At 42.5% G+C, this 14,251-nt stretch overlaps 1 protein-coding gene across 8 annotated transcripts in view; it reads right to left on the bottom strand.

The window, feature by feature from the left end:
- Positions 1–917: 917 nt before the first annotated feature.
- UBN2 (ubinuclein 2) overlaps positions 918–14,251 on the bottom strand; it is a 1,075,602-nt gene continuing 1,062,268 nt past the window's right edge. For all 8 annotated transcript variants that reach the window (XM_040360987.1, XM_040360994.1, XM_040360990.1 and 5 more), the window contains one exon: positions 918–1,812. In XM_040360987.1, coding sequence (XP_040216921.1) covers positions 1,763–1,812 — 50 coding nt within the window. In that variant the 3' untranslated portion in view covers positions 918–1,762. The remainder of the gene's footprint in view (positions 1,813–14,251) is intronic.

Below are 14,251 nucleotides of genomic sequence, written 5' to 3'. Positions count from 1 at the left end.
TTTTTTTCTATAGGTCAAATTTGAGAGTCTATACATAGTTATGGGTCATTCCCTTATTAGTTCTTATCACCTGTAGAGCTAGGGAACTGGCACGCTAATGACAATTTATAAATGCTTCAGTATATTTCATGAGGATGGTTCTTCACCTTTTTCACTACTGCATCAAAGGAGGTACTTCACATACATTATTATTATTCAGCATTACCTTGTCTTCCTCTTAGGATATCTCCTGGGCGTACAGACTCTCACCTATACCTTTTGGCTCTAGTATCCATCCATCCGTCAATGCTTCAAACAGTATGGGATGCTGGGCTACTCTTGCAGGCTCTCAGATCCTAGGCGTGGGGAGAGTGTGGCGGGGGGGGGGGTGTGGCTTTTGCCGATGGAGACTCACTTGCTCTGTCTCCGCAAACTTGTGTGTCGTTGTCTCACCGCCATTGTCTTACTACGGGCCTGTGAGCCGGCGAGGTCCTAGGATGCGCTAGGCAGCGGGGAGCTTCATTAGTGGCGGCGTAGCCTCTCACTCTACGCTGCAGCCACAATCACGGTCCTCCCTGGAGCTCTCCCTCGAGCCTCTTTCGGCAGCATGGTCGGGCCCCTTCCCTTCAATGCGAGCTCACGTCCATCCCTTAACTGTCCTGTGAGATTAATGAGTTCTAACAGTAATGTTTTTTTGGTTTTTTTACTGCTGTGTAATCTAACAGTGTATAAGTGTCCAATATTGGGAAGCATTCAAAGTCAACAAAACAAATACAGGCTTTGCAGAATTAATACTTAACTGCAAAACAGGCAACATGCAATGTTGTAACAGCTAAACACTGCGCTTTAATTAAACATTATCATCAGTTATTTCTGTTGAAATGTTGCTTTCAAGGGGTTTTTTTTTCAACTTTTTCCATAAAGGAGAGGGTAGCGAGAACAATACTGCAGGAATATTTATTGTAACAAATTGAAAATATCTTCAAGTACTGAAGTATTGGCAGAAATATAGAACAAGGTTATTATTAATGTAATACTTTTCTATTGCATACTGTACTTTATCCAGAAATGTTCCAAGTTAGTAGCCAGCATATAAAAAATACTAATTTGTCTTAATCCAGCCGAGCTACCCACTTAAATACACATCAATATATTCTGTCTTTTATTTTCCTCATATTAAGCTACTTTCTCTTAAGAACTGCATGCCAACAATTGTGAGAGACTTAAAATACACAGTGTTCTAGAGTTAAAAAAGCAACATTATGTCATTTATATAAAAGACCCCAAGTGTAAAAACAACGTATAATGTGAAATTTGCATTAAAGTTAGTTATTACTTATTCCAATACATAATCTACAGCCAGGAGTAGGGGGAGAGTGAATTTCTGCATTTTATTGGTTAATAATAATTGGTCAACAGCCTTGTTCTGAAATCCTCAGTAAAATAGAATGGAATGCAAATGTTCCATTTCATGTTTGTGTTCGTTGTGGTGTAGGCAACAAAAATAAATATAACAAGTCATCTAGCCCAGTGATTTCATGTCACAGAAAGAATCATCCTCTTCATCATCAGTTGCTCTAAAACAAATCCTTTGTTATTTGCAGCACCAACTTAACGCCACATTTTCTTGCATCAATCAAGTATTCATTCTGCTTTCCACAGTGCTTGAGATCAGAGTAATGTAAACATAGCAAACGGCAGCTCATTCTGCCAGAAAAGTATTTTCTGATAGCCATTCAGAAAAAAAAAACCTAAAATAAATGTCCTTTTTATTCATTTAACGTCATGGGTTTTTACGCTGCGGTTTTGTTTCCCCTTTACTTTGACTTCCATCTGGAAAAAAAATAAAAAAATAAAGCAAATATACATATGTGACAACCTCCCTCCACTTTTTGAGGTTGGATTCACACCTATGCAGTTTTAGTGCTTTTTGCATTTTGCAGATTTGCATTACAGTCCATTTAACATGGTTTCCTATGGAACACGTTCTGTAGAGCAAATCTGCAAAATGCACTAAAACTGCATAGGTGTGAATCCAGCCTTAAACTGAAAAAGAATGGACAATATTGCATTTTACAAGCTGAGCATCCAGGTGCAAGTAGGGGGAAGCGGTGGTCACTGGCCCAGGAATGCATATATAGCAATAAAACACTATTAGAATGTCTAGGTCTTGCAAACATAAAGAATATGATTTTTGTAGATACTGTAAAGCCTCACAAATGATCAGACTTCCATCGGACAAATCCGTGGATTTTTGTCTGAAAGGCGTTGTCTGTGAACTTGTTCTGCATACAGACAGCAGAACATTTTCAGCCAACATAAAGCAAAGCTCTTTACTGCCACCCTTTGGGCAACTTCTGCTATTGTTGTCTGATGTTTAGCATTGGTTCGGAGCATGCGTGTTTGTACTTTGGATTTTAGTCCAACGGATTAGTGTACACAAGATCGCATAATCCGATGTAACACATTTGTTGTCAGACAATTTGAGAGCATGCACAGCCAACACTTGTTTTCGGAAATTCCAACAATTGTCCGATGGCGCATACAGACGGTAGGATTATCCGACGAAACACGTCCATTGGACAATTGTTGTCAGAATATCTGATCGTGTGTATGGGCCTTTGGGCTCCTTTCAAAACAAGCATTCACAAAAGGATTTATGCCACTTAAATCTGCAGACAGATTGGAGCCGATCATGTGATTGGAGTAAAGTGCACACATCTTTTCTTTACAGCGTAGTTAGTTTAGGGCTTAGAACGAGGGTGGGAGCAGGTTTAAGTTTATACAAAAACATCACTTCATGTCCTGCTAGGAAGTGAGGGTAAAAATCCCACCATGACATGATGAGGATGTAAGCAGGCACATGTGGATACAAAATTATTTTGAGCGGTAAGACTTTGCCCTCTAAGTGCTAATTCTTTGGGTTTATTTTAGGCCCAAATTTTTCTTTTTAATTTCACATAGAGTAGGGTAGAGTTAAGGGAGATCTTCCTTCACTTCCTGTCCTGTAGATTTAATGGAAAGCAAGAGGACATCTTCACAGTCTGAGGATTATCACCTCTGAGACAGTTGTCGGGGAACAAGTGTCCCTTTACACTATATTCCTGTTCAGATGACAACTCACATTTTGTAATTCCCCATCACTTTCAAGACAATTAGAATGAATCTTTGTTTCGGGAAACAAAGACACCAATATAAACCGGACAGTGGTTCTGACCTCTGACCACTCTCTAGAAGAAAAGTTTAATCTTTAGTTATAAGTTAAAGTGGTTGTAAACCTCAGTCATAGAATCTGAGCAAAGCACATATATTTGTAGTGTTTACTTATCTCTCCCCAAAGCTCTAAGTGTCTTTTTTCTCTGTTGCTTCATTACTCGAGTCACTTCTGAGAAATTCATGACACAGGAGATAAATTTGTGTCAGGAAGGAGGAGAGCTCACCAGACAGCGTGTCTATTCAGAACATAGTTCTTCCACTGTGTGGAGGGGGGTGTGCCTTTTTATCCAATCAGCTCTCAACACACTGTACGTGCAGCCTCCTCGCCACCTTTTCTGTACTCATGACCAGAAATGGGCTTGGGCAAGTTCAGGATTTTGGTTCCAACCCACCTGCCCGACCCCGCTAGGAAGCCGACACTGCACACGGCTAATCACAGGCAGTGAGACATTTCCTGATTTGTGCAGCTGCGGACCGGACACGTCTCACTGTCTGTGATTAGCAGTGTCGGCTTCCTGGCAGGATCCCGGAAAAAATGCCCAAGCCCATGCCTACTACGGACAGATGAAGTAACATTTCAACACTTTACTGCCCTTTTGAAGGGTTGTAGACCAGAGAAGACTCCAGATAAACAAGTAAAACCTGTGAACAAGGATTCGTTTCATCTCGGTGTATCATCTGAGGCTGTTCGCTAAATATATGTGAGGGTTTACAACCACTTTGTGGAGTAAACTATAAAATCCAATCAAGCTTATTCTTGTACTGGTTCTACTTCAGCATAGTAAATTCTGATTGGCTGTTTGAAGTTACTCGTCTTAAAGTGGAAGTAAACTCCACTTTTGAACATGTACCTATGGGTAAGATTATATTATATTATATTATATTATATATGAATACCTCCTAAACTTGCATTGTTTAAGAGATATTCACAAGCGATGCTGCCGGCGACCTCACCGACGCATGCGTTCTGAAAGGACGGCATACTCATGCCGTACCTTCAATGCTTTGTGCCGAAGCCGAGGGCAGGCAAGTCTGTCATAATGTGCTAGTATGTGGTGCATACTTTTACATTATAATTTAACTCTGCAAGGGGGTCACTTATTTTTTTTATTTCAGTGGTGGTTTACAACTTAACCACTTCAACCTTGGTCCATTTGGCTGGCCAAAGACCAAAGCACTTTTTGCGATTTGGCACTGCGTCGCTTTAACTGACAATTGCGCGGCCGTGCAATGCAACTCCCAAACAAAACTGACGTCATTTTTTTCCCACAAATGGAGCTTTCTTTTGGTGGTATTTGATTACCTCTGTGATTTTTATTTTTTGCGCTATAAACAAAAAATATAGTGAAAATTTAGAAAAAAAAGCAAATTCTTTTCCTTTTTGCTATAATAAATATCCCACAAAATGATATAAAAAAAACGCAATAAGCGTTTGATTGCTTTGCGCAAAAGTTATAGCACCTACAAAATAGGGGATAGTTTTATGGCATTTATTAATATATATATTTTTTTTTACTGGTAATGGCCGGCGATCAGCAATTTTTATTGTGACTGCAATATTATGGCGGACACTTTTGGCGCTATTTTGGGACCATTTACATTTATACAGCGATCAGTGCTATAAAAATGCACTGATTACTGTGTAAATGTGACTGGCAGTGAAGGGGTTGACCTTTAGGGGGGTGCTGAAGGGGTTAAGTGTGACCTAGGGATGTTTTTTTAACTGTGTGGGGGCGGAGCTACATGTGACACGACACCGATCACTGCTCCTGATCACAGGAAGCGTGATCAGTGTCCTGTCACTTGGCAGAACGGGAAAACGAGGCCCACGGTCAGACTCACAGAGCTTGCATTGGCGTGCACACAACCCCCTGGCCTTAAAAGTGACGTGTGTATATATACACACACACACGTCGATCTGCCCAGCCGTGCCATTCTGCCGACGTATATAGTCGTGCAGCGGTCGGCAAGGGAATAAAATATTACCCCCACTCCTTCGCCAAGTTTTTTTTTCCCCCCTCATACCTTTTCCCCTGGTGCTATGTACAATTCCCATACTCAACCGCCCAAATCTAGCATTGCCCTGCTGTGATCTGCCAAGCTATTCCAAACTCTGGGTCCCATGCTGCCATAATTAGGAGCTGGCTGCCCTTTTCTGATGAAATGCCTCCTCTGCTGCTGTATGGTATATGACATGCATATCCCAGGAGACAACATTCTTACCTAAGTTAAAAAAATAATTTGTGGGGGGGGGGGGGGGGCGGATGTTGCGCGTAGTGCAGTGATGCCGAATGCATAGACTGAGCAAATTTGTGATGACATGCATAGGCAGCACACAAAAAGCTTGTATGTGACTTGGGGGGAAAAAGTAATTAACCATTTGCTGCCCAGCATACTGATAGAAACGTTCTGAGCAACAAGCAGTTATATCAGGATCATAGCTGCAGCTGCAACCTTGTACCAATTTTTTAAGCTGGTGATCAGCTTTCCTGTAAACATAACGTATCACGTTTACAGTGCTGTGGAGTCTGGCTGCACATAGTGGCCATGATGCTGGTGTAGTGGTCCATACACCATAATACATGGCCCCAAAGAAAATATTCATCTTAATACTCATACTGACTCTTGGTTTCATCCCACGCCATCATAAAGCCCACCAACTACTGTCAATATTGCAGCAGATCAATTCTACAAAAGGTAGGCAAATACAACATTTACCACTTCAGCTCTGGAAATTTTTACCCCCTTCATGACCATGCCATTTTTTGCTACTTAGCACTGTGCTACTTTAACGGGCAATTGCACGGTCATGCAATGCTGTACCCAAACAAAGGTGTCATTTTTTCATACAAATAAAGCTTTCTTTTGGTAGTAATCACCACTGGGTTTTTTACTTTTTGAGGTATAAATGAAAAAAAAAAAAAAAAGATATAAAAGAAAATAATTGTGGGGAATTATTTTTTTTTTTTTTTTACTTTAAAACATATCCAATAATAAAAAAAACCTTCATACATTTTGACCAAAATATATTCTGCTACATGTCTTTGGTTAAAACAAATAAAATAATATGTGTATATTGATTGGTTTGCGTGACAGTTATAGCGTCTAAACACTATGGTGTGAATTTTTACTTTATACCACTAATGGCGGTGATCAGCGACTTATAATGTGACTGGCAAGCTGACACTAACTGATGGCGGGGAGAGGGGGACGACGACGACGACTGACTGCCACCGACATCACCAGTCACACGAATACAGTAATCAGTGATAATACAGTGCCACTGTACTGACACTAACTGGAAAGGGTTAATACCTACGGCAATTAAGGGGTTAAATGTATGCTTAACAGGCATTGTCGTCAGAGTTTTGCAAGTTACAAAACACCTCCCACAAGGGCATGGAGATGAAGAGAGGGGAATGTGTGAAACACTTCCTGTATTATAGTGACCATCCTGCTCCTTTACATTACAGAGAGTGAGCATGTTCAACCTAGTACAGGAAGTGTGGCATTTGCAGAATCACCAGATGAAAATAGAAAAAGGTCTGAAAAATGAAAACGAATGCTGCCACCAAATCTATGAACCAGTATGCTGAGATAGGAAATATTTCTGCATCATCCTGCCCTATGTAGTATTAAAGTTAAGTATCATTTTTAAATGTTGACTCCAGTCGACAAACTCTACCCCAACAAACAATGAATAATTTCTCTATATGCTGCCCCCAGAACACACACCCCTCAAGCCAGCATTAAATTGTCCCTTTCAGTACATAGAAAAGCTCAGTTAGACTTACCGGTCACTCCTTTTCTGAGAGTCTTCCAGGACAGCCCATGAGACCTAGGGCTCCTCCTAACAGGACAGGAAACACGTTACCCCCACCAGATAAAAGGGCGGTCCTCCAGGCCCCATGTCAGTCTTCTCGAGAACTGTAGGACTTCCCTGAAAAACATATGCATAATACACATAACTTCCAGACAAAAATGGGTGGGAATCCGGCTGTCCTGGAAGACTCTCAGAAAAGGAGTTACCGGTAAGTCTAACTCAGCTTTTCTCTCAAGCGTCTTCCAGGACAGCCCATGGGACGATGAGCCAGAACTTACCAGTCTATGGCATTTCGACCAAATGCCTGCTCCTGAGCAGATAGGAGATCCAGGCGATAATGTTTAATGGAGGTCTAATAACTGGACCATGTGGCAGCCCTGCAAATTTGTTCCGGTAAGACACCAGCCCTCTCAGCCCAAGATACAGACAAGGCTCTTGTTGAATGCACAGTGACAAAAGGTGGAGGAACTTCTCTAATTTTGTAAGCTTCCAAGATGGTTTTCTTTATCCATCTAGCCAATGTGGCTTTAGATGCACTCTTACCCTTGTGCGTACCTGAAAAAAGGACAAACAAGGCGTCTGTTTTCCTAAAGGTCTTGGTGACCTCAAGATAGACAAGGAGAATCCTTCTCACATCTAAAAAACTAAACTTTCTTTCTTGGTCGCCCTGTGGCGAACTACAAAAGGATGGCAGTACAATGTCCTGCGATCTGTTGAATGTACTGGCCACCTTAGGCAAAAACCCTGGATCAGTTCTTAAAACAACACAATCCTCAAAAATCGCAAGGAACGGCTCACTCACTGATAAAGCCTGTAACTTGTTTACCCTACGAGCTGCGGTAACTGCTACCAAAAAAAAAAATATATATTTTTATAGTAAGTAACTTAATAAAAATATCCTCTAGGGGCTCAAAAGGAAATTCTACCAGAGTTTGAAGCACCAGGGACAGGTCCCAAGCTGGACAACTTCTCACCACTACTGGTCTGGCCCTAGCAATGGATTTGAAAAATCTAGATATAGTGGGATTTTCCAGGAGAGAAAACTGGAGGAAAACACCGATAGCTGCCACCTGTACCTTTAGGGTACTAACTGAAAGACCTTTGTCGACACACTCTTGAAAAAATTCCAAAATAGAAGGAACATCATGAGTTAATCTTTGATTTTCAGATAACCATAAGTTAAACTTTTTCCAAACCTTGGAATATATGGCTCTAGTGACTACTTTGTCAGAGAACCCCTGGGCTCTTAGTTTCTTTTCTTCAGCTACCAAGCCATCAAGTTTAACCTGCCTAGCGGTATTCCCGAGTGTGGCTCGGGGTGAGATTTCTGTGCTATTATCTGTAACCCCGAGCCAAACTCAGGATTCCCTCGCTGGATTCTGGAAGAGGTGACTTACCTTTTCCCAGGGATCCAGCAATGAATTTCCGCAGTGCACGGCGGCCGGATCTTCCGCCCGATGCACTGTGTGTTCCCCTGATTCCCTTCCCTGCAAGTGTCGCAACGCAGGGGGGCGGAACGGCGCCAAATTCAAACAGTATAAAGTAAAACACAGTAAAACATACTGATACAATGTAATCCTATTGGATTACAATAAAAAATAAAATACAGTGACCTTTGATTACCCCCCCAGTGCTTTCTCCAGTGCCCTTCAGATTTACTGTACTTTGTGACTGTAAACTGCACAGCGACCATGGCATTCAAAAAGCGCGCCTCCACCTCAAAATCGCTATGTGACCTGCTGGAAAACAGCGACAGCGATACAGAATCGCTTGCAGAGGAGTTGAGTGACAGACTCGTGGGGAAGTTCGTCATCAGACGTAGAAAGTGATTTGGCACTCTCCTCCACATATGATGGCGGTGCCCCCTGATTGTTCCCTACTGGCAGGGGGTGTGTGAGACTTATTAGAGTGATCACAGAGACCAAGATGAAGCTTGATGCGGCATGTTGTCTCTTGCATATCTCAAACGGGTCATACCAGAGGTATAGGAATTCACTGTCTAAGCACCTTTTGAATGCGTATGAAAAAAGGAGGGCCTATTTTAATGTGCATAAGTCACAGGGTGACACTGTGAATGCACCTATTGGAGATGTGCCAACGCCCCGACATTACAGGAATTTGAGCGAGAACTATTGAATTGGGCTTTAAGGGCACACAGTACAATTGGTATTGAAAAAACTAAAATATTTATTAATATGGAATATCATAAAATCAATCAGACAAAAAATCAATTTTAGAAATTGAGTCAGTGGCTGGTACTACAAGGGTTATAACAACAGTCATACAGTCTCAATATACACAAGCTTAGTTTAGAAAGCACAGTTGAAGATACAATCTTGAATAGTGTAACCCAGGTAGTGATCCGGAGGTTTAATGGAGGACTTGCTCTACATGTTACGCGCTTCCTCAGGAGCAGAAAGATATTGCATTTATAGGCCGCGTAGGGGGTAAGCAAGCGACAAACGTGTATTATCCCCACAGTGGCTGGATATACAGTAGTACTGGTCCAGCCTATTGTAGGGGTAGTGTCATAAACACGAAATTATAAAAGTAATGGTGTTGGGGCAGTCAATTGCTGGTAAGCAATGTAATTCAGATCCAGGGGTATACATGCGCGGTGGTTCGGTGCTAAGAAGGGTAAACTAGGCACAGAAATGGCAGATAGATGGCTGTGGCAGATAGATAACTCCGCCACAGCAGTCTGTAGATCCTCAAGCACAAAGGCAGAGAAAATTGTAAGCAGAGCTGACAAAACAAAGTCCTAGAAATCCAGAAGCGCAGGAATCCGCAGCATGTCCCCAAAGGAAAGGAGTGACGCCAATACCTTTTGAATGCGGCCAAGGACCTTGTACCTCTGTTCTGGAAGTCTTTGCGAGTTCCTACGATCCGCGACTGGCTGTCCATGGTAACTGAAATCTATAACATGGAGAAGACTGTAGCTCAGTCCACCAACGGTAATGAGAGATTCTTTCGGACGTGGTCTCCCTCGATCCAATTTAAATTCTCACAAACTTATGAAAAAATTATGGTTGGGGCTTAGACCATCTAGCCCATGTACCTGATGCCTTTCTGTACACATTATGGCCCACAGACATATTGCTGGAGTATGTCTGATCCCCTTTGTGTCCCCCCCCCCCCCTTTTTTTCAATTTTTTTTTATTTTCCTTACGCTTCTCCATAACTACCTTTTTCTTTACTTCTCTATCTACACTGAGACTTTGAGCCCGGATTTACTTCTGATGTTTATTTGACATGTGTCAACCCTTAGGTTATGTGTATCTTGCAGTAGTCATTTAACAATTACAGATAAGTTTGTTACAAATAGTAATCTCACTTGATAACGCACCTTTTGCTGGATTGTCTTGTATTACGTTTTGGTTGGGAGCTGCGACTCCCGTATTAAGCTCTTCTTACCTTTCTTTCAATAAACTGGATGTTATAAAAAAAAAAAAAAAGTAATTTTTAGCGATGATCCTGCGACTGTGCCCAGCGATGTGCAGACTTGGTGCTCAATTGATTGCGGTACGGAGCACGTAGCGCCCCCAAGATTTCCGTTTACAGGAGCACCTTGGATCAAAGTGGATGTTGAGGATGACAATCCCTTGGCGATTTTCAAGGCGCAGAAAATGGGAACCAGTAACCAGAGCGGACATCTGGAAGTTTCTTGGCCTTATAATTTTACAGGGAGTGGTGGGGAAACCCCTGCAGAAATGGTACTGGACAATCAACAAATGATTGGCCACTCCTTTTTTTGACACAGTTATGTCGGAATATACATTTTCGCTGATTATGAAATATTTGCACTTTGCAAATAATGAAGACTTTGATGAGAGTTCTCATCCAGCTCCAAAACTGAAAAAAAATTGGGAGATTTATCAGCTTATTTTGAATCATTTTCAGCAGACCTATGTTCCAGATAGAGACATAACTATTGACGAAAGTCTCATGGCCAACAAAGGTAGACTTAGCTGGATACAATATATCGCATTAAAGCGTGCTCGATTTGGCATAAAGTCATTTATGCTATGTGAATCCAGCTCTGGGTACATCTGGAATTCAGTCCTGTACACCGGGAAAGGGACCAAATTCTGCCAGCGATTCAGCAGTTTTGGAATGGCAACCAACCGCTTTGGTTCTTTCCTTGATTGAGCTATTGCTGAACCAGGGCTACTGTGTCACCACAGACAATTTTTATATGTCCCCAGAACTCTATGAGTTCCTTCTCATGAACAAGACGGACACATATGGGACCGTGAGGCCCAACCGGTGTGACATGCCATCAACCTTTGCCAATAAAAATCTTGGGGCAGGAGAAGTAGTTGCCTGGCAGAAAGGTAAAATGATCGCACTGAGGTGGCGGGACAAAAAAGACGTACCATTCATAACACCTCGACCGTAATGGTACACACCGAAGGTGGAAAGGATGTGATGAAGCCACAGGTTGTGGTGGACTACAACACCACCATGTGAGGTGTGGACAGAGCTGACCAGGCCATGACCATTTATCCAGCCATGAGGAAGCAGCCAAAAAAATACTATAAAAAAATCTTCAGGCATCTTCTGGAACAGTGCCTGTGGAATGCCTTCATTCTGATGAAAAAAAAAAAAGTGACTCCTATGGTCCATGCGGACTTTGTGTGAAAGGTTGCCGAACTCATCTTTCTAAAGCACCAGACGCCAATGGCTGTAAACCGATCTGGACGTCGGGCTTCTGGTGTTGTGAACCCTGAACGACTGACTGGTCGTCACTTTATGGACCACATTCCACCCACTGAAAAAAAAACAGCACCCACAAGGATGTGTGTGGTTTGCTGCTCCAAGCGTGACGACACCGGAAGAAAAATCCAAAAAGAAACACGTTTCTATTGTCCCGACTGTGGCGTTGGACTTTGTGCTGTACCTTGTTTTAAAATTTTCCATACCCGAGACGTTTACTGACTACTAATATTGCAATCTTGTTTGACCAAAAAAAAAAAAATCTGAGTTTTTGATTATATTATTTACTAAAATGTATTGAATAAAAAGTATTGTTATTATTAAATTATTATTTGTTATTTATTATATTATAATTTATGATTTTGTGTTTCAAACTTTATCATACCCGAGACGTCTACTAGACTCTGGTTTGGACAGATTTAGGTGAGTTATTCCTAAGAATTACAGGCCTGCAATCTAAAACGCCAAATTTCCATGCAAAATAATGGTACCGCTTTCAGCACCTAAAATCTGAAATAATCATACCGCCAGGGAGGTTAAGGAAACTACCTGTGGGTGTGACACTGGACCCTGCGATAGTAAGTCTTCTCTCTTCGGAAGCCTGAGTGGAGGCTCCGAGACCAGAGTCTGTAGCAGGGAAAACCATGGCCTCTTGGGCCAAAAAGGGGCAATTAGAATAAGGTCTGTTTCTTCTAGGAGAAACTTCCGGAATAAGTCTGATCGGCGGGAAGGCGTAACAGAGGCCAAATGGCCACAGATTCGCCAGAGCATCGATCCCCAATTATTGATCTACTGGGTTCAGAGAAAAGAACTCCTCTGTCTTGCGGTTGTCCTGGTTTGTGAACAGATCCGCTTCGGGACAACCCCATTTGTCAAGGAGCTCCGCAAATACCTCGGGATGAAGAGACCAATTGTCTCGATCCACCCTGTAGCGACTGAGATAGTCTGCCAGAAAGTTTTGCATCCCCTTCAGGTGTACTGCTGCAATTAAAGCTAGATTCCCTTCTGCCCATGATAAAATCTTCTGGGCAATAGATTGAAGAATCCGACTCCTCGTACCTCCCTGTTTGTTGAGGTACGCAACCGTCGCAATGTTGTCGGATAGAATCTGGAGATTGTGACCCCTGATCTCTGTCTGAAAAATAGGATTTTTATAACAGCTTACCTGTAAAATCCATTTCTTGGAGTACATCACGGGACACAGAGAAGCATAGTAATTATTATGTGCGTTAGAGTCTACGTTCAGGTGATGGACACTGGCACGCCTCTAAGGCAGGAAGTTCCCTCCCCTATATAACCCCTCCCATACCGGGAGTACCTCAGTTTTGTAGCAAAGCAATAAGTGTCCCAAAATCCCCATCAAGAGGGGCGGGAGCTCTGTGTCCCGTGATGTACTCCAAGAAAAGGATTTTACAGGTAAGCTATTTTCTTTATCGTACATCACGGGACACAGAGAAGCATAGTAATTACTATGTGGGACATCCAAAAGCAATGCTAATGAGGGGAGAGACACACCAAAGCCCGTCGGGCGCCATCAGACATGAGGAATCAAACTGCAGCCTGCAGCACACTGTGCCCAGAGGCGCCCTCCTCACTCTTTTGTATATCCAATTGGTAAAATTTGGTAAAAGTGTGAACTGACGACCAGGTCGCGGCCTTGCAGACCTGAGTCATGGAGGCATGATGATGCACTGCCCAGGAAGTGCCAACCGCTCTAGTGGAGTGCACTTTAATCTTAAGTGGAGGAATCTTTCCTTTCAAGCCACAGGCTTGAGTAATGACCTGTCAAATCCATTTAGAAATAGTGGACTTAGACGCTGCCTGTCCGCTTCTAGGACCATCTGGCAGAACGAATAAGATGTCTGATTTCCAAATCTTAGCAGTAGCTCTAAGATAGATTTTTACTGCTCGCAGTACATCCAGAGTATGCAACGATCTATCTGTTGCAGAACTAGGTTCCGGAAGAAAAGAAGGAAGAGCCAGATCTTGGTTCAGATGGAAGTTTGAAACTACCTTAGGGAGGAAGGCCGGATGAGGCCATAGGACCACTCTGTCCTTGTGAAGAATTAGGTATGGCTCTTTAGATAAAAGGGCCGGCAACTCCGATACCCTCCTAGCAGAGGCTATGGCTACCAAGAACACCATCTTCCTGGTCAAGAGGACCAAGGGATGTGAGCTAGAGGCTCAAAAGGTTGCTTTTGTTGGGCAGAGAGAACCAGATTCAGGTCCCATGGGCACAAGGGGGTTTTAATTGGAGGATTAACACGAATCATCCCATGTAAGAAGGTTTTAACCAGAGAATGTGTAGCCAGTGGCCTTTGAAAAAATATTGATAAGGCCGAAACCTGGCACTTGATGGTACTCAAGGCTAATCTCATGTCTGCCCCCAACTGCAGAGACTCCAGTATTCGGTCAATGAAATACCTGCGAGAATGCCACCTTTTGGGCTTCGCACTAGGCTACATATGCCTTCCAAACTCTGTAATAAATAAGCCTAGAAGCTGGCTTTCTGGCATA

Source organism: Rana temporaria, chromosome 7 (assembly GCF_905171775.1).
Source record: "Rana temporaria chromosome 7, aRanTem1.1, whole genome shotgun sequence".
Classification (NCBI taxonomy): domain Eukaryota; kingdom Metazoa; phylum Chordata; class Amphibia; order Anura; family Ranidae; genus Rana; species Rana temporaria.
The sequence above is the reverse complement of the archived record's forward strand: the minus strand, read 5'-3'. Positions and strand labels throughout refer to the sequence as shown.